This window comes from Vidua chalybeata, chromosome 4 (assembly GCF_026979565.1).
Source record: "Vidua chalybeata isolate OUT-0048 chromosome 4, bVidCha1 merged haplotype, whole genome shotgun sequence".
NCBI classification, from domain to species: Eukaryota; Metazoa; Chordata; class Aves; order Passeriformes; family Viduidae; genus Vidua; species Vidua chalybeata.
In genome coordinates, this window is record NC_071533.1 from 42,426,713 (window position 1) to 42,448,889 (window position 22,177).

At 35.8% G+C, this 22,177-nt stretch overlaps 1 protein-coding gene across 1 annotated transcript in view; it reads left to right on the forward strand.

The window, feature by feature from the left end:
- The first annotated feature begins 912 nt into the window (after positions 1–912).
- Positions 913–22,177, forward strand: part of GPM6A (glycoprotein M6A) — a 120,963-nt gene continuing 99,698 nt past the window's right edge. Inside the window, exon 1 of the mRNA XM_053941521.1 lies at positions 913–1,456. Coding sequence (XP_053797496.1) covers positions 1,420–1,456 — 37 coding nt within the window. The 5' untranslated portion in view covers positions 913–1,419. The remainder of the gene's footprint in view (positions 1,457–22,177) is intronic.

The window sequence follows — 22,177 nt, forward strand, 5'->3', positions numbered from 1 at the left end:
CCAGGGAAAGTAAACAACTTTTTTTTTTTTTTTTTTGGTGGTGACTCAGAAGGCAGAACTAAACCAATTCAGATAGCATAAAGTAAATGGATGAGCTATTTATCATATGTTAATAGGAATTTTCAACCATAGTAGTTTTTATGTTTAAGTTTTAGTCACTTCCTCCAGAAGGAGAAGAACTTAAACATGCAAAGAACAATTGGAATTGTGTTCAGTTTGCACTTTTGGTGAAATAATGGAAGTCTTAAAATGATGAGATATTGCTCTGTAGACAAAGGTACAAAAATGCTAATTTATTGCTAGACTGCAGCGTCCAATTTGCATTCCAAATCAGACTGCAGAGCTCCCCAAATTAGTAGGTGCCCTCACAGTGTATTTAACCTATGTTTTTCCAGAGCAAACTCCTAGCAGTGTATGTGTCTGTATGTGCTTCCTCGTGTACGTACCCACATGTGGTGCTTCACCATTTTAAGATCCAGTTATTTTAGAAGAGCTTTGAAGAAAGCTAATTTGAGATATGAGGAATCAGAAAAAGAATTGATGCAAGAACTGTTTTAAACCTCTGGACTGCCTCTAAATTCCTGTTTACTGTGACAATGAGGATATGTACAGTGCATAAAATTTGCAGTGATTAATGTCTTGTGTTGAATTGTGCTTCTGTGTGTAAACACATATACATGCACACAAAATTGTATTGCGATAAAGATATTTTTTAGAATACTGTAAGGGCAATAGTGTATATTTGTTGTTAGTTCCTGATGATACAGATGTATGAGAAGAAGAGAAATGAAGAGTCATATTATTCTTAAATGTGCTGATACAGGAGGAGGGGGAGAGGCGGGGGGAGCGAGAGAGAGAGAGAGAGAGAGAGAGAGAAAGACAAGTAATACGGCATAAAGAACCCACAGGCATTTGGGCTTTCCCACTTCAGTAGCAAATAGGGGGAATTATGGGTTGGTGGTCTGCTTCCCCTTAGGAGGACACTCCTCCATCTGTTTTCAGTACAGCCTGTTTCCAATTTAAACACAGATTTCAATACAAACCTCAATTTCTTTACTCCATTTTATATGCAAAGTGAGGCTTATGAATCGGTGTCATTGCCATAAGGGCTCAGACCAAATTTCCCCCCAAAATTCACAGGCTGTTCATTTGAATACCTGCTTACAGTGGTACACAATGGGCAGCTTTGAGAAGAAAAATTGATAATCTTCACGGAAGAGTAATTTGAATGAAATTACACTTGACAGCCTGTCTCCAAGCAAACAAGGAGAGTGAGGGAGCCTTAGCTAAGCTCTGAGGACTTGCCTAAGCCTCTGCTGTTGGAGCTTCCCAGGGAAAAAAAAATCCACACTTTTTCCTACATCTGACTGAAGCTTTTGATTAATTCTCTGTAGCTGTTTCTAGTGAAGAAAGGTAGCCATGGAAGAGAATATGGAAGAGGGACAAACACAGAAAGGTATTGTGTTAAAATTGCTTTTTCTTTGCATGGAGATAATTATTTTGCTGTTCTTTATTTGCCTTAGCAGCGTGCTGTAAGGTTGGGGAATATCTGTATGTGGCAGATGGGGAAAGACATATTATTTTCATATAATTTGCTTCATTTTTCTCTCTGCAGTAGCACATACCATTAAAAGAGTGACTGTCAGCTGATATCTAGTATAAAAAGAATCTAGGTAGCAAATTTTGCATCCATATGAATAATGTTGTAAGCATTAATGCAGCCTGCTTTCCAGACTAGTCTTTGTTAATGTTCATTTATTTCACGTTTCCACGCTTGTCTAGCTGGGTCAAGGGAGTCTAGCGTGAACTATGAGAGAGCTACTCACACAATATTTGGAGCTGGTTTCAGTTGGATATCTAACAATGTAACCAGTATTTGCACCTTGAATGAGAATCCAGACTGAACAAAGACATGGGATATATTTTCTATATATTAGGCAGTATTGAAATTTCCCTCTGCCTTTTTGCCACTTTGGTTTTGTAATGTGTTGCAGCAGACTTTCTATCATTCTAATATTCGCATGGCACAGATTTGCATTTTGCAGAAATTAATTTTGCAGGCTGCAGCTGAAATTGCTTTAGCAAGATGTACACAGCATGTTCAGAGCATTTCTGTTCCACAGCTTCTGGTTGAAAAGAGCTGAATGTTGTGGGATATGCTAGCACTTAAAAGTCCAATTTAAAGTGATTGTGGACAATTAATTAATATGTGGATCTTTGGGAGACAGTGTTTTCAGTCTTTTCACTGAAGTGTTATTCTGTACTAGCGACATAACAGTACTGAAAGGAACCAAGGCTTTTTTTCATTTTTCTTTACTGCAAGCACAAAGGGTAATCCTAGTGAATATTTGCTATGTTAAATTTTTATTCATTTCACATTTTTTGAACTCACTTCCATTTTTGAGGAGGATATAGGAAGTTGCCAAATAATTTTGCATTAATTGCCTGTAAAGGCATATTTTTCTCCACTGATGCCATATTCTGTTTTTCTGCTCCCTGATCAATCTGCTTCCTACATGTAAATGTTGTGCTTTCTCATTATAAGTGACCCATTTAGACAGAATGCAGCTTTGAATTGTTTATGGTCTTGACTTGATCTAGATGCACAGTATATAGTCATGACAACATTAAAAGAGGATGTATGCTCCATGTGTATACACACTCATTTTTATAGATAAGTAGATTAGTATATGATTACAGCAGTTTCTTCAGTTGAATTTTATTACTTGTAAATGAAAGATAGAATTGGAAAGTACAAGACAGGTCAGTTTTTCTGTTTTGTTTTGGTGTGTTTTTTTTTTTCCTGAAGGTAAAATCAATACTTTTACTGTATGATTCAAATTGTTTATGTTGCTTTACACTTAGAAATTGAAGACATGCTTTTTAAAAAATTCTGAAATGCATTCATTAGCTTCTTAAAACTAGTAAAATGAACTGTTTGACCAAGAAATCAAAATACGTCATTGTTACCAAATGATGTTGCCTGAAAAAACAGTGTGAAATTCAAAATCCCTCAATTCTTATTAGAGAGGTAAAAAAAAACCACGGAGACAAAAGTGAATAATTTTTGTATATTGAAAGAATTTGTTACTGATAAACTGTATCCTCATTGTTCATATGATAAGCAGTTGAATGACCAATAGCCACTCAAAATGGTGTGATTAATAGTGTGATTACAACAGCTAACACTACTTACCCCCCACCCCCATTTAAAATGCCATGTGTTCAGCCTTTTTCCCCTTTAGTGGTACCCAGCTGTTGTCACAGATAGTGGCACAAGAATGTTAAGAGCTCACAAATCATATGTATTTTTCCTTATTGGTGTGAAAGAGGATGCTGCTTAGTTTCTGTTACCATATCTGTGAACTTGTCATTTCAAGATGTTGTGTTCCCTTGTTGGGTTATAACAACTTTTAGAATATATTTAGAGTTTCAAGAAAATTTGCAATTCAGGAGGAAAATATTAAAAAAATATTTTCAGTTTTGAATTTTTGGAGGTGCTTGACTGTATGATAGGGAAGTATAGGGGTGATTATGAAATCCTGGATCTCCTTAAGTTTTGCATTTTGCGCTTGAAAAATATTGACTGGTACTAGTATGACATGATAGTTCTCTTTCATAGTTTCTGAGGTTTTTTTGCTTTCATTTAGTGTGATCTATCTACTGTGTGTTTAATTGATATCCACAGGATAGTTCCAGATCATTTAAACCAATTTTCCTAATTGTAGTGTTTCAGAAACAGTAATGGTAATTCACATAGTCTATTTTTCATCCTCCTGGCATCTCGAATGAAAATGTTACTTTCTTTCTCTTTTCTGATTTATACAAAATCAATGGGAGTATGAATTGTCACTGCTTATCAGCTCCTGTGCTTTTCACAGCAGATGCTTTGAACCTCCCACTGAACAGCATTACGTCTTGCTAGCAGCCATGATGGAAGTGAATAACTTCATATTGATGCATTTCATAAATATGATCAAGATAGCTCTAGAAGATTTGGAAGTCTTTTTATTTCTGAGAATTTTATTAAATAAGATGCAATTAAGTGCAAACATAATTCTTAACACAGTAGCTCCAAATAATGACCTTTTGCCACAGTATCTCAACATGCTAATGTTTAATACTTATGATTTCTTTATGTCTGTATCTTGGAAAATTATAAGCAGGGAAATACATTCCTTTTTTTTTTTTTTTCTCTGAAAGTAATGAATTATTAGAAGCTCACTTCAAAGTAAGGGACATCTCCCCTCCCCATTTTCTTTCTATTGGCCACAGAAAGTGTGCTTTCATACTGGCATCACTACCCTTAATATAGTTAAATGAGATAAGGCTGTTGTCCAGCAGTTTTAATGTATAAAGCTGTAAAAATTGAAACCAAGAATCATTTCTATTAATCCATTTCCTTTTTTTAAAGTACTGGAAGACTTGTGCCTCCTCCACCCTGTTTTTTTCCCCTTGATATCCCATTTCCTTTGCTAGGAACTCAGTGCAGGTTGGGGAGGAGGTTTCAAAGGTATTTGCTATACAGCTATCTCTAGCTGTCCAAGAACTGAAAGTGTGTAGGAAGTCTGTCTCAAATACGAAGTAAATTAACACTAAAATATATTCTAGAAAGGTAAAAAGTCATAACGTCTCAGAAATGCCAACTTGTTTACAATTTCTGTAACACTGACATTTTGCTACATCCTAGCCCTCTAACACAGTAAGACATTTGGCTGCAGATTTGCTGTCTGGAAAACCCAGGATAACTAAACTAGGTTTATTTTTCAAAAAATATCAGGTCCACTAAAAGGCAGAAATTTCACTGATGTCTTTAGGGATGCATGCTAATTTTGAAGACCTCATGCATAAATTGCATGTGGCAGTGGTAGGTCTCAGCTGCCAGTGTTTGAAAGACAAAGATGTCAATCTGATAGCTTTGTGATGTGGAAAAAGGTATATGTCTAATTCCTGCATTTCAGGTCTTCCCTCTGTGACAGCACTAAGATTGCAATAGTGTCCCCAGCCCCAGTTATTCATCCCAATAAAGAACTTTCCAGAGGGCAGGCACGGTAATTTTTTTCACTGTAAGGAACTTGGTACAGGGGACTGCTAGATAATTCTCACCACTATCTGTTTCAGAAAAAAAGAGAAATGTTCTGGAGCACAGTAAATCATACCATTTGCACTAAATGGAAGATGAATTTGACTTTTCTAATGATTAATCCATAACTGCATTTTGCAGTTTGAATTCCTATATAAAATAAACTCTTGGGAATGAATGGAGCATCATGTGTTTGTAGAACAGCAAATGTGAGGAAGAACCTAATTTTACTTAAGCTCTCTTGGCTGTAGTATACCTAATGCACCAGTAGGATAGCAAAAAAAAAAAAAAAAAAAAAAAGTAGCATTATTGTGACTAGAAATTATTGAATGCAGAAGATAGTGTTTGGCCTGCATTAGCAATATAAGTGGATCTGCAGCCTATTATCAGAGCTTTTTCACTTGTTGTCACAGCCTACCAGTAAAGGAGAGCTTTAAGCAGAGTTTTGGAAGAAAATCATAAGGAGACTAGGATGCTATCAGTAAAATGTACACACAGCCTCTGCTTCTTCAGCCATGAGATGGTAAATTGTTTCCTCCTACTTCAGTACTTCCTGGAAAATGGCAGACTGACTTAGTAGGATAGTACAGAGTAGTGAAATGAAAATTATGAATGAAAATTATGTGTTTTATTTCATATTAAGAAATACCAACAGCCAAACAGTTCAAACACTGCTGACATCCTTTCTAAGTTAGTCTTCTAAATCTTATTTACCTCTAAGAGAGAAGAATTTTCTTTCTCTTTTGACTATTGTTGCAAAGTTGATTAAAATAAAAGTGAGGAAATCCCAATTTTTTTGCACTTTGATTTGTTTGGTGACAATACTTGTAAATAAAGCAGAGGAGTTATTTTTTGTTCCTTAGTGTAAATGCCACACTGAGTGACAGTCATGCTTGTATCTCCAGTTAGATACTTTTTATGTTGTTAGTATTCAAAAGGAACTTGGGAATAGCATTTAAATTTGGCCTTATGAGTAGCAAGTAGCAGACATTTGCTGGCTAATATTCTTCATCCCAAATCTGGATTTGTAGTGCTTGATTCTTAAAGAAAACATGGTGGGCAGAGGTCAATCTCTATTTACTTTGGGAATACCTTTTCAGTTTAGTAGGCTTAGTTCCCAAGCTTGTGCTCAGATTGGATTTTTGCAAGTTGCTTCAGAGTAGAATGGTCTTAACTTTCATCACGTTTATTGTTTCCTGTCCTTAAAGGTATGCATGTTATAATAAGAGTATCAGCTAAAACACTCACTTAACTGTTTCAAAGTCACTAACAGAGTAAATAAATTTCCTTTGTAATCAGTGCTAAATATGGAAATAAATTTTAGCATCTGGCAAACTATCTCACTGTATTTCCTGCTTAATACTCCTTAGTAGTTAATCAATATGGTTTATTAAAGAAAAATGCAATAACAGTCAATATGAATTTGAAGTTAATTGCTCTAACACAGTAAGAGTTATTCTCCTGTATGTAGTAACTACTGGCTACCTTACTTAATATTCTTACATAAGGAGCACTGACTCGTAGAGGTGTAATTTGAATATGTTATTATTCAATACATTAAGCTTTTATTCTAAGATAATGATGTAAATAAATTTAGTCTTGCTTGCTTATTTAATTTTTAACATTGAAATGTCTCTGTTAATAGTAGAAAACTTTGTATTTCTTACAGGCTTAACATTCTACTAGTCCTAGGCATGAAAATCCAGCATTAATAGGACTTAATTATAATTTTATATACACTCTTTCAGGGCAAAAAACATTCCAGCTGCCCCAAGGCAGATTGAATCCTCAATTCAATGTGTGAAAATTTAAGTCTTCATGGTTATTTTGACACTTGGATGTCAATTTCATAAATAAGCCATATTTAAAAGATTTTCCATAGGAGATGTAAATGCTTAGGAAAAAAAGTGTCGAATGCATTTTAAATTATTGATTTACACTAATTAGTGAAAAAATACTGTATCAAAATAGAAATATGGATTTCTAAAAAGCTTTTTTGACACTTTGTGAAAATAAAGGCTCACCTTTGGGAAAAAGGGGCTATTCTGGGTTTACAATTACTCTAAAAATAGGAAATAGGAAGAACAATACTATAGAGGCAGCAAAATTAAATTTGATTCAGCTGAGTGCTTAGGTTCTTTATGGAGCAGAATTGAGACATTGTTATACCTAATATCCAAATTATTTTCATTTTAGATTGTGACTGTGCATTCATTTCTGCTAAGTACCTTCAACTATTTGGCAATCTGACTTTGTAACCTGTTTTAAGTAACCTGCCACTGCACTAAAATTCAACATGGAAGAATGGAGGAAATGCTACTGGCCTCACATAACAATGATGTTTGCTTTCTTGATAAAATAGTTTTTACCAATTAATTCTCTCCATATACATAGGCGAGAGTGTACCATTTCCTCCTAGTAGCTGTATATGGAGGACTGAGTAGAAAATGATAAAGAAACCCCCACGTTTTTAGGCTGTTTTGCCTCATATTTTAAATACTGTGAATGATTTTATAAAACCCATGAAGAATATAGGCAACTAATAGCCATTAAAAAACAGAATATAAAAAAGGCAAAGGTGAATATTGATCTTATATGAAATACTTTGCCAGTTAGTATTCTGTTTGACAATTCTATTTCAGGAGAATTTTCAGCCAATTCAAGTGACTAAAATGCAAAATTGCTGCTAATATCTTATCACATGGCCAATTTCTGAGACAGGCACCAAGTCCCACATTGATGTGTTGTCACAAATCTTTCTCATGTGGGAGTGGGGAGTTAGAGAGGCTTCAGTTGCACCGTGCAAGGAATGAGAAGTAAGTCTTGTCATTTTCTCAGCTGCAGAGGGATCAAACTCAGAGCATCAAAATTCCTACCAAGCAGGAATTAACAAAACTGGGAACTATTGTCTATGTATGCTCTAGGATTTTATGAAGGAACACTACTGACACAAAAAAAATGGCTCTTTGCTTGTCCATGGTAACTTGTATGCTTCAATGCATTACTCTCAAGAAGGCTAATTTTTATCTTTTTTTTTTTTCCCTCTAAAATTTTCATCTCCTTTTTACTAGTTATCATGTAGGAGTTCAGTACTCCTTCCAAAATTTATACTTCAGCCATCTGGAGCAACTTTTTTTCCAAATAACAGTTGCTGAAATACAACTACTAAATGCAAGCATTACTCTGCTTTTTACAGTTAAAATGCCCCTGACATATGCACTTGGACAGTTTCTGAGGATTTTTTTATTTGGTTCACATTGGGAAAGTTTCATTTTCTTTCCACAGTAGCAATAACAATACAATTATTCAGGAAAGGAATATCACAATAAATTTAGTATCAATTTTTAAATTGAACAGTGCATTTGCTGAGGTTGTGGTATAAAACTAGACTAACAAAAATGCATTTTTTGCACTTTATGGTAGAAAGGTACTACTGCCATAATTTAAAATAAAACTTAAGGCAAAAATATTTTTCCCCCTCATCTGTCAGTATCTTCCTATTTGTACCCCAAGACTGCAAGTTTTTTTAAATTTCTCTTAAAAAAAAAAAAAAAAGAAAAAAAAATTAATTCTTTTGAGCGTTGTCCTGTTTTTTGTTTTTCTTTGGAAGCACTTTCTTTATTTTCTTTTGCTTTTACTTTTTCCATGCCTGGAAGACATGGAAATTAAATTCAGCAACATTTTAAAATCTCTTCTGGGAACATGTAATAGAAGATGACATGTGCTGCATGTTTATTAATTAAGTCATAGCTGGTCACATCCTACTTCTCAGGTTGCAGAAGAATGATTTTATACAGGCAAAATTGGACATTAAAGAGGAATTTGAAGGAAGAGAGTAGTAGCATAGCTAAGTGATTAGGCAGGGATTGCTCTGCACTAAGGCACAATGCTCTCATTGAGAGAGATGATTGATTATTGTGCTGATAGAGGTTCAAGAGAGGCAATATGAATTAAAGAAGAAAGGAATAAGCAGTAGAATGTGCAATACCTTTGGAGGGCTTCAGAAGAAGTCTAAAATTTATATGGAAATAGGGGAATCATATGATCATTTATGTCAAAACCTCTGAGGTCATCAGGACCAACCATAAACCTAGCACTGCCAAGTCCACCACTAAACTATGGTAGAAGACAATATTAGAGTTGAAAGAACATTTGAGTTTTACATAAGAAGTTAATAGAAGCCTACATTTGAATTATCTTTTTAATATAGTGAACATTTAATTTAAGCACATTTTCCCTCCAAGTAGAACAGCAACTATTTTCGTGGCTACTAATAATACCATAAAATTACTATGGTAATATTGTAACTGTGGGCAGTTTCTAGCTGTTTGAGGCTACAGGTGAGGGCAAAGGGAGAGTAAGTCTGGTTTTATCTTAAAGTGATGAGAGATAGGAAAGATTCTGTTAGTTGGAAAAGGAAAGTATATCACTTCTCATTTGTGGGAAAGAGTTATCACAATTGACCTGTTGGCCTAGTTTCTCTGGTGAAGGAAGCTGGTATTGCACCCCTTTGCTTAGCAAGGTAACATAGCCAGTGTGGGAGGCTCCACAGTGTAGTGGCACCCTCTGCTACTGGTGAATCAGCTTAGCTTTCTTTGTGTAGTTCATCAAAGCCTCCCACCCTCTGCTTTCCCACCAAATCATCTCTTACTCTACTAAGATACATGTAATTGTAAGCACCTGGCATAACTTTGAATCTATTTAAAAGCATTTAGAAAACAACTATGGGAAGAGCTTGGGGTATATCTTTGCAGTTCTCAAGTGAGGATGTTTGACCATTGCTAAGAGTTTAGGTTTGCATATTTTTATGCTGGAGTAGATCCTGAGGTTCTGATGCCATGGTTTCGATTGGTACTGCAGGGTGAGATGAGGAAACCCATCCAAACTGAGTACTTATCCCTATGCTTGGATGGCACAAAGCTCTGACTCTCATCTCTCCTGAAGAAAACTGTTACATACACGATGTTGTGTTCTACTTCCATCTGCCACATTGTTTGTTCCTAGTCTCTTTTACCATTTTTTTACTCATCTCACACCATACAAAGATCAAAAGATTTTCGGCTCTTAGACAGGGAAAGTTACTGTCAGTAACATGAGTGCTTTGGGAGCATTTGTGAGTTATCTAAGTAACAGTGAAGTAATTTGGTTGAGGATTGCTTTCTTTATTAGTGAATGGCAATAGACAAGGTAAAGCTACCTTAACCTGTCCAGTAAATTAATCCTTGGCTTTTGCCACTTAAATACCATAATGTGTCTTAGTTCATATGTACTAAGTGATATATATTCAGCAACTCCTTGCTCTTTACAGGTCTGCTTGTTCTGCAACCTCTGTGATGAAAATTTATTTCCAGCCACATTTTTCTGCATAATTTATTTACCATGTTCATGACACAACTTGGAGTGGTTCTCTGTGATGCTTACGTTTGATTTGCTCCCTTTCCAATGGAGGAGGCTGGGAATGGCTGAGACAAATGTGCTGCTGTCACTTGGACCAGACAAATGCTTCTGTGCCCTAACTGAGTACAGTGTTAAACAGGCCAGGCAGCTGCAGTAGAAGAGGATGCAGTATCTGCTACTGAGTGCAGTGAGCCCAAACACAGCCTCTCTGGCTGCTGGATTAGCCCATTGTGGAAAACCTTAACTGACCAGATGTCCGTGAAATCATTTTTAATTTTACTGATAATGATGAAGATAGTAAAATAAAATAATATTTTGAAATCTCCATATGGAATGAAAGAACTTACAAACACTAAAAAGATAGTGTTTATCAAAAACATTATAATGAATAATGAACCTGTGCTTGAACTAATGGGGGTAACAGGTTGAGAAATCATTGTAAATAGTAACTCAATATGCATAACTGAGGATGAAAGTAAATGTCTGAAATTGCCTTGAGAAAGGGACCATTGACTACTAGCCACTGTGTTGGTCATGAAGGTATTCAATTATATTATTGAACGCTGTATTATTGATTTTTAAACTGAGTAGCTTTAGTGTGAAATGCTTCCTGCTTAAAATAGTTTGCCTTTGTTCATGACTTGTTGATAAACCAGTCCTGTATAAAAAACGAGTTTACATTTCTAGCTGATTGACACAAATACAATGATTCACTTTATTGTGAATGACTCTGAGTATATTACACGTATAAAATGCTTTTCCAATTTGTTGTGGTGTTTCAATATAGCAGCACAATTATCTTCAGAGAATTTCTCAGCCTTCTAATTTTTTACTGACACACTAACCACTGCTTTTGACCAATATACACTTTTGGCATTATAAATTAACATAACCATGATTTCCCCCATCTTTCCTCTTAGTAGCAAATTGCAGTTCCTTGGAAAGATCTGCAGGTTCTCTTTGCAGCTCTCATGGTAGTCAGGCACCTTATAGTCATGCTACTTAACTAGATCGCTGAACTAGATTAAAATGAAAGTGTCTTGTTTTCCAGGTGTTCATAATCAGCTTGACAGCTACTCTTCTGAGTCACAAAACATGTCTACTATTTAGTCTTGACTTATATTTTCTACCTAATACACTCCTTTTGCTGGAAAATTCATAGTTCTCATAGAGCATTAAGGACCCCTTTTATCCACACTGCCTACCAGTGTTGTAGAAAAGACTGAGATCTACTTGTAAGTGCATATATGGCCCTTGAATACTTCCAAAAATTATAGACATCAGTAATTTAGAAATCTGAAAAATCAATGACCAAAGCTCTGATCTTGTAAAGATGGTCACTGAGGTTGTGGGTTCAATCCCTATGGGTCATTTACTCAAGAGCTGGACTCGATGATCCTTGTGGGTCCCTTCTAACTGAGATTATTCTGTGCATCTGAATATACATCTTTGATGTCATGGACTGTGAGTAATCCCATTGATTTTATGCCAATATAAGCAAAAAGGAAGCACATAAACGTCTAAGATTAAGACCTAACAATGCCATGGAGTAATTTGCATGTTACTGTCAGGTTTTTGGCAGGTTATCTGTGAGAAGACATGATGATGCAATTTAAAAGGGTTTGAGAGGAGACTGGAAGGAAGGTTAAATGGAATTTGTTTATCAGCTGAGGGTTTGTTTTTTTTTGTTTGTATCACATGGTATTACAGTGATTAATATGCTTTGGGTCTCCTGTGGCTCTCTCTCCTGTGGCGGTTTCTAAAAATAATATTCTTCTTAGATAAACCTTCTCAAAGGTTTTTGTTTGTAGTTTTCTTTTGAATTGGTGGAATTTGGATTTACTTCCAGGCAGGGTATACTGGACCTTCCTGTGGTATTGAACAATTTTGCTAGTGTGTCTTGTTCACATACTTTAACCAAGATGATCATCAAATTTGCTGTGCAGATGGAATTTTTCCCAAGGCAGGCTACTAGTGACCTTCTTTTTGCCTTTTTTTTCTGCAACATGGTCATGGTCTGCTTTCTAAGATTATCTGGAAGTTTATTTTCATTAAATTCTTCCTTCTAGTGCAAGACTAACACTGGTGTTTTCCTTCTTGCTGTCCTCTTCTAACAAACTATAGATGATCTTTGAATGTAGGTCTGGACCAGGATGTTGGCTATTTGCCTGTATTTTTGGGCTAGACTGGAGAAGATTCAATAAATCTTTTTGAACTGGACGTCTATTACAAAGTTTTATTTTATTAAAAGGTTCTGGACTCTGACAATGTCTAGTCTGAGCACTATGCATTTTTTTCCAAGATTTTTACCATATGAACTGTGCTGTTAAAATTTTTAAAGGGAGAAAAGATACTATTTTCAGCTACATATAGAATTTGTGTATCTTCTATTTTTATGATACCACTTTATTAATATAGATAAAATTAATAAAAAAGTATGCTCATCATTGTGACTATCTTAAGAATTCAGTAAAACATGTATAGTTCAACCACACCCATGACATGTGGCACAAAGGCCAGAAAATGAAAATTAGTTTCAGCTGTTTGGCAGCATACGGAGGCTACCATTTCTCAAAGATGTTATCTTTCAATTTCACCAAATTATTCTAGATTTATGAACATTGTTCACTAGTTAATACACTGGAGTAATTATAACCTAGTGGTGGGTAGGTCTTTTAGGTCAGCTGTGTTTATGCTTGTGGTTCAGACAAGATATTTTTCTCCCCCTTCCCCATCTGGTACATTCATCAAATATTTAAGACACAGGGGAACCTGTTAAGGACATTTGGGCTCTTTTATCTGCTTTATGGGTGTGTTTATCTAATGGGGATTTTTCTGTTAATATTTTTTCATTTTGATCTATTACATGTTTATGCCATCTGTATTGTCTGTACTTCCAGCAGATATCCTTCCTTTATTACATGTCATATCCCCTTCTAGATGAATACATTTACTTTATTACATAATTATTCACAGTATGAACTTTTAAAGTCCAGTTTGGGCACCACAGAACTGGATATAGTGATTTTAATATGTGGATTTCAAGACTTTAAAGAACCTGTAGCTGGCTGTGGGTGTGTTTTTTGAATATTATACACAACCAAAGAGCCGAAATACACTTTCCTGAGAGCAGACTAGATAAGTCTTACCTTCTAATACACAGTTATTCCTGCTTGTCTGTCTTGATTTATTCCTTTTACTGTTTTATTTTTATTATTATCTTTTAATGTAGACTCAACTACATGTGATGTAGCTGCTGCAGATGCTGTCTTGTCATATCCTCTGGGGTATAGTTTTTTCTCCTTTGTGTTATTCTTGCCTTAATCACTCTGTTTTGGATTTTTTTTTTTTCTTCACTCCATACTAACTCTATATCTCAAGCTAGAAAGATGGACTGTCTCCTACTAGAGGTATGAAAGTACTGCCACTCCAGAATTGCTTATCTGTAATCATTCCTCTAATCTAATACCCTGACAAGGTGATAGACTTCAATGTTGTTACAGAATGCGGTTGTTTTATTTTTAAAGGGATAATTTTACTAGGATTTTTGTGGTCCTTCAGGGACAATGAATTACACAATGGCCCAGATGTAACAAGCAATATGTAGCAGTCATTAAACTAAATTATTGCACTCATCCTCACTGTCCTTAATCTGTTAACATTTTTTTTTCCCATAACCATCTCAGTGTGATAAACTGTATAATTTAAAAGCTTTCCTACCGAAGTGTGATTAGGAATAATTTGACTGGGGGTAGAAGTGGGTAGTAATGATGCAGAATTTTTTCAGGTAAGCATAGTCATAAATTCTATAAGTTAAATAAACTAGAAACTGCTAAAATATAGAATTCTTGCATAGAATGAATATAATGAAACAAACTTCTCCTTTGTAAGTGGGAAAACATATTAGAAACTTCCACAACAATTCATTCACCATTGTCAGAATATGAAAAACTTAATTTTTTTTTCATTTCAATGATGCTATGTAAAAAGAGGGTAATTATTTGCATTTGCTTTGTGCACTTCCTTTGACTCTTTGTTTTTATTCTTTGTCCATTATGAGTCATTTGATGAAATTGTTTGTTTTACCTTTGTTAAGAGGAATTAAGAAAACATCACTTTTCTTAGTGTCTTTATGGTTATTGAGGTAGAATAGCAGTTGCTCTGTCAGTGTCACAGTGTTTATTTTAATCTCTGAATTAATTTTCTTGGTTGCTAGGCAATTCTACTTCATAGATTTAATGGAAATGACTAATTCAGTGTGCTCTCATTTCATAATAGGCAATCGTTTGCATTAAAAGTGAAACTAGGTTTCTCTATGACATAATGTTTGACAAATACTCCTGTCAGTATACAATTTTATTACTTTAGTGAACAAAAATTCAAATTTCTGTTATCCAGCCCTGTATTTCTTGTACAATCCAACAAAGCTGCTGTAAATATAAAGTACTCAAAAGAGGGAGAATTTGGATTTTACATATATATATAGAGGGCAAACACCTGCCCTAAGGTCTAACATTTTGGAAATTTTTTAAGGCATCTTATGGAGATGGTTCTCTAGTATGTATTTAGACATGGTATCAGTTAAGTCTTTCTACGTCTTCAATGGCAGTGGTGTAATTAATAATGCTCTGTATCTCAGTTACTCAGCTTATAGATGTATTCAGCATATACTGCTTATTAGCAGTACATGGAAGTTCAAATTAGATGTGAATATTCAAAGTAATAATAGCCATATTATTAAAGAAAACCTCTCAGCACTTGATTATTGCGGCGTTACATTCTTTTCCCTGGTCCCGGGCAGCTCTGGGGAGCCCGGCTCAAGGCGCTACTTCTCGGCCGCACCGGGGTGCCGTGTGGTCCGGGCGCTCTGGCTTAGTGCACTGGCGGGGGCTGGCCGCGCTCCGTAACCAGCGCTGGGACGAGGTAAAGAGGCGAAGGAAGGCACACCCTGTCCTGCGGATTGGCTGGAGAGCTTTTATTGTTGCGTGGTAGCCGCAGTGGTGGAGAGCGGTGTCTGTCCCCAGCGCCCGCGTGGATAAGATGGTGGGGAACAAAGGGGCACACGGAGTTTTATAGGGGGTGGGCTGACCAAGGCAGAAGCCCTCCCGCCCAATGGGGACAGGCAACGTGGCAGTGACGTGGGCCATGGCAATGAATGGGAACGCGACAGGGGTGTGTACAGGGTTCCGGGACGAATGGGATTGCGGGGATGGGGTGACTGGCACAGAAGTTTCAGGAATGAACAGGGGGGTGGTTACAGGACTGACATGGGGAAGCTCCCATGGTAAGTGACCCAGAGCGAACCATTGCGGGGGTACACAGAACTGGCTAACTAACGTTATGAAAACCCTAATCTGAACGCAACCCGGGATGCAACAGATCATTCTGGAGGTTTTTCATACTGAAAAACATAAAGTCTGAGGACAGTTTCTTTAAACTTTAGAATATTATTTTCTGCTATTTCAATGCTATTCCTATTTAATGGCAAATATGTAGGAAAAAGAGCTTTAAATGAAGCTTCTTAGGCTCCTCTATATCAGGGTACTGCAGAAGTGCAGGTCTCTTTCATTTTGTTGCTACCAGCTATGCTACCTTAAAAAATGATAGCTCATTTATTCTGAGCTATCATCTGCTGAAATACTGCCTTTTAGCTTGTTATCTCCATTTCACTCCTCTGTCTCCATGTTGGGAAGCTGCACAGCTTAAAAATGAATGGAACCCACCCTCTTCTGTAGAAGAACAAAGGATTCTGTGGGTCTGACAGCCAGTGGTGTACCCTAGTATTCTCTGGCCTTCTGACATTGCTTCAAGATTTATCAGTTCAACTTCTTTAGCATAGAACATCACTCTGCATGCTTATTTGCTATTTATTTTCCTTTAGTTTATCTTACACTTGTATTCCTGACAGTGGCCACCTTTTTTGTACAGTTAGTGTGCTAAAGACCACAACTGATTTGGTTCATCTATATAGTTTGTGGTCATCAAAACACTAAATTCTAAGTCCAGTTCACAAAGACATACTATTTAATCAAGACTGAGAATACTGTATATTGTAATGGTTTTGTATTTAATACACAGTCTTTCAGTATCTATTAATCCAAAAAAACTTTAGAAAAATCTCCCAGTTGCTATCTTGCAACTTTAATTATCACCTAATGGTGGTAATGTAAGCAATAATACCATGCTATTTTTGAGCTTTCTAATTGGATTTGAGAGAAAACAAATTTCAAAAACCACACAATTAAAAGTATTTTAAGCTTTTTTTCGAAAGGACATAGGAAGAAAAAATTAGATCACTGAACTGTATTTCTCACTGAAAAAAAGTGATTTTGTTCAGTTTTTTTGTTATATTTGAGCTTATAAGATGGGTAGTTAGCCAGAATACTTGTAACTGTAATGGTAATGGACACTTAAAGCAAAAGGTTGGCTGGTTTGTATTCAATACATACTTTTGAGATTGTCTCTGTTTTTGTAAATGAGAGGTGGAGTATACAGCTAAAATGAATAAGATTATATCAGTGAACTCTCCCAACTCATCTTAATCTATTTTAACATTTAAAGAAAGCAGTACTGAGATGATAGTTTGTGGAACTGGGTTATGAAACTCCTTCAACAGAAGCATGAAAATGTTAATGTGAGTGAAAGCAAACCTCTAGGGAAAATGAAATTAATTTCTTAATGAATATACTCCATATCCCTGGCTCTCCACGAAGCAGAACACTTACTTGGATAAATTGGTTGCCAAAGTAATCTTTTTAGTGTACTAACTTTACAAAATACTGCCTTTCAACAAATGGGATAATGGGAAAAACCCCCAAAAATCAAATCAAAATCCTTCAGGTAGTTTCAGCAGTGTGCCTCTTCAGTAGGTATAACCATGAATTCTCTTTGTATGGGGATATTTAGGAAAGGTTCTTCACCCAGAGGTTGGCTGGGCACTGGAACAGGCTCCCCAGGGGAGTTGTCACAGCACAAAGCTTGACACAGTTCAAAAAGCATTTGAACAATGCTGTCTGGTACATGGTGTGACTCTTGGGGACAGAAGTTGGACTTTGAAGGTCCTTGTGGGTCCCTTCCAACTCTGGATACTCTATGATTTTATGATTCTCAGTAAAAGTACACAATTACAAAAAGAAAATATGTCATAGCAATAATTTCCATCATGCTTGGTTATTCTGTGGAATTAAATATTAAATTGTTATGAAATAGTGAAGGTATTAAAAGTTATGTTTGTTATTGGATTAAAAAGTAAGCTCTTGTTTCAGCCAGTAATTCATAAGTTACTCCTTTAGAGATAATGTTTTCTGAAATTACTGGGACATCATCTAAGATTCTGGATCGAGATATTAAATATCTGAAACAGATTATTTGTATAATTTACAATTTCCAGTTTGACTTGCAGAAATTACTACAGAATTATTTGCAACCCTGAAAAATCTTGCTGTAATTCACTGTGTCTTGATTTCCCATTTGTGAAAAGCAATACAGAACATACATAAACTTTCATTTATTCCACTCATTCTGATTTGGTTATCACTTTAATTGTAGTATTTACAATTCTACAATGCAATCTCAGTTGAGTCATCTAGATATTAAAGCAAGATGAAGTATGCTAGGGAATACTTACTAGTTTGTAAATAAATAAATAAATTTCAGGCATTCAACTTTCTTTGCTATTAAGGGTGAAATGCAGTGTAATTGAAGATTCTTTCCTGTCCCACCTTAATTCCTAATCAAACATTTTATTTAAATGAACAAAACTAAAGGAGTCACATTCATTATGCATATAGCATATGTGTTGTTAAAATGAAGAGTGACAGACCTTTGATTTTTAACAGAGACATAATCTAAGTCAGCGTGCTGCGATATACATATGGTGGATGTCTGTACAGCATGCCAAAGGAAGGAACAGTTCAGAAAGTTGCTAACTTCATTCCCTTCAAAAAATTTGAATTTCTTAGTGATTATAATATGTGATATGGAAAGTTCAGAATGGATATGTCTCTACTAGTCATTTTTTAACTCATTTTACAGATGTGGTACCTAATAGAGAAAAATTCGCTTGTGTTTGCTTGTTTGTTTAAAAAAAATGCATTTCTTCTGATGAATCGCTATTTTTCTTTAGGAAGGCGATTGCAACATTTTCAGCTACTGAAATGATGACAAAATTTGTTCTATCTTTGGAAACAAAAAATACAGACTTTGTTTTATCAGTGCATGATGGAGTATAAACCCAAATATGAAAAAAATTTCAGGCTGAAAATTAACAGGCCTAACTCTTAACAGAAATATACTCAAAATACTGTTTCTTAAATGTGTCTGCTTTCTTGAATATATTTGGTGTACAGCCCATGCAAAGAAAGCCTCTGAGCATCTTCCTTCCTTCCTGTGGTCCCATCACATCCAGTCTCTCCCCAAAACAGTAAGCACCACCATCTAATTTGTCTTAGTGGGAAGAATGCAATGTGGGGAGCTTTACACTGTTATAGCAAGATTTATGTCTGCTATTCAGGCTATCTTGTTTAATTTTTTTTATAACCCCTTCTTTAAGACTGCTGTCTGTTAAAAAGATATACCATTATATTAGTTGTAGCAATAACCAGTCTTCTGCGTCCCTTGCTTTGTTGCAAGTTTGAAGTCCTCTTTAACAGCAGCTCCAAAAATCTTGCAATATGAACAAAATCTCAGCAGTTTCATTACAGAAGCAAATTTCTGGCCTTACTTGCTTCAATTTAAAATTATCCTTAAAATTACATTTATTATTTATTTCATCAATAGCAAATGGATTATGTGGAGGCTCTGACAATGCTGGTGATACTTTCAGCATGCATGGGCCCTATTCTTGTTTACATTTACTTGTTTGCAAAGAATTTGAAAGGTTGGTTGGTTTTAATTTTTCTTTCTTGTGATAAATACGAGTATTCCTCAGCCTTTGGTATTTTAGTTTTAATGTCAAAGCACATGATGGACCTAGTGTTTACCACTAATGCATTAAATAACATTGAAGAGCAGTTCTGCCCTCAGACAACAAATGTTGCATTTAGAATGACTGAAAGCAATGTCAAACTAATACAGGCCTCCCTAGATATATAAAAGTAGGCAGAAAGGACTTATTGCAATTTAAACAGATGCAGTGTAGAATATAAAGTTTTCTGAAGTATAGACTGTCTAGTATGTAGGTTGGGAAAAAGTGGATGGAACTTTATCTTCAACATCCAGTCAGAAATTGTAGTAGTACAGTTAGCTTGCTAGAGGGGATTAATGATAATACTAGGTCAGTCCATGGAAGCATATTTCCAATTACTCCCAGTCATTTTTTTCAAACATGAAGTATTCAAAAGAAAGATTTGCATTAATTGTTTACAAATTTGATATTAACCTATGAAAATGCATTTATGAATTCAAACATTTTAGAAAAAGTTTTTTCTCTTCATATTTCTAGCTAATCTTATGGCAGTTTCTTAACATGACTGAAGTTTGTTTTTTTTTTTTTAATTTCTGTTAATAAGTGTAGTACTTTCTTTATATTGTGACATGTTGTTGTGTTTTAACCCGTCCAGCAGCCAAGCCCCACACAGCTGTTCACTCACTCCCCCACCAGTGGGATCAGGGAAAGTAAAAACCAGAGAACTCGTGGGTTGAGATGAAGATAGTTTAATAGGGAAAGCAAAAGGCATGTACACAAGGAAAACAAAACAAGACATTAATTCATTATTTCCCATGGGCAGACATTCAGCCATCTCCAGGAGAACATGCATAGCAGTGACTTGGAAAGACAAACATCATAATTCCAAACATCCCTCCCGTCCTTTATTTTCCCTACTTTATATACTGAGCATGATACTGAGCATATGGTCTGGAGTATCCCTTTGGTCTGTTTGGGTCACCTTTCCTGGCTGTGTCCCCTGCCATCCTCCCATTCATCCCCTCTTTCCTCCCCACCGTGGCAGAATGAAAAGCAGAAAAGGCCTTGGCTCTGTGCAACCCCTGCTCAGCAAAAACAAAAACATCTCCCCAGTATCAACCCTGTGTTCAGTACAAATCCAAAACACAGCTCATGCCAGCTTAAGAATATTAGCTCTGACTAGAATAAATGTATAGAAAACTTTATGCCCATAATAAACACTGCTATTTGTGGGAGAGAGTTATACTGGTGGAAAAAGCAGTAAATTTAAAGTGGCTTGGTTTAGTCATGAAACAGTGCTTTTCTGAGTCCCCTTTAGAGACAGGTGAAGTGGTACCAAAAGATTAGGAAATGAAAGTAATTTGGGCCTACAATCTGGGGCTTATGGTCATAGTAGGTTGTACTAGTGTGCAATAACTATTTTATTTTTTTAATATAACTATACTGTAGTTGTTAGAAGAGCAGAGTATGTAATTTTTTGAAAAATGGTTTTGTTTTCTCAATTCTATAACACTAATTACTGTAAATGATGAGGAACAGACCTTTAAGAATATATTTTGAGGGAAAAAAAAAAGCATTTTGTAGAATATTTACTTTTGCTGTGCAGCAAGCATTAGGCCATCATTCAGAGTCATGAAGCAAAACAGACCCATAAAGTTTCCTGTGCTAGCAGCAGGGGTAGAGCACAATTGTATGTTGGTATTCCTCACCAAGGGAAATTAGGAAAGAGGAAAATGGAAAGCAATTGCAGCTTTCTCATGCTCCATTGTTCAGAAAAGCCAGATAGATCTGAGGGTGAACTAGTCTGGAAGAAATGAATGATTACCAATATTCATTACCTGTGGAAGATGAAAGAACAACAAGAGAATAAAGAGGACTTTCAGCATGACAGGATTTTGAACAGCTATGCAGTACATAAGGCATCTGTTGCCTGAAGTTGTGTGCCACATCTGCTTAGATGTTCAAAGTTTCCAAGGACTAAGTAATAATGATTAAATGAAAATATCAGTCTTAATGTCATAAAAAAATGAGACATCTTGAAAATGTGAAGTGGATGCATTCTGAAAGCTCTGGAACCAAAATAAAAAAGTGAAAGAAGTCCTCTTAAAAAAAAACTAACAAAAAAGAAAAAAAAACAGAAAACAAATAAACAAAACACAAACATCTACACACAAAGGCAAAAAAAAAAAGGCCCCAAACTTGTTTTAAGTGTCACGTGGAGGTCTGATTTTCAAGTCAGGCCTCATTTGCAGATGATGACAATTAATATAGTCCTATACAGTTAACTATTTTATGATAGTAAGGCTAGCTGTCCTTTAGCAGTTCCTTTCATTTGAATAATAGATTTCCTGGCTCCTAAAGCAGATAATAAGAGGGCTACTCAGGATGTGTAATTAGAGTTTCTGTATCTAGGAGTGTAGTAGAATGCAGTAGGTGGGTGGAGACTTAGTGAGTAGTGTTAGGTGAAGATCTGCACTTGCAGCAGCTGGATAGTGGAGTACATCTGATGGGCCACATACAGGACTGTATGGTCTTACTTGGAGTGAGAGGGTGGATAGCTGCTGGAATTGCCAATGGCTGGCAAATTAGCTAACTATACAAGTTGCAAGGGTTTAATTACAGAGGGAGTTGTTAAGACAGGAGGGTCTCCATCTTTTATTCTGTGTTTAGGGAATATGATATCATACCTACATAATATTTTACTCCTCCTACTTGTTATTGAAGCAATAAGCTGAGAGAAGAAAACCAAAATCACTTTTTAGCTAGAAGAAGTTTCTGTAGCAGTTACGTTG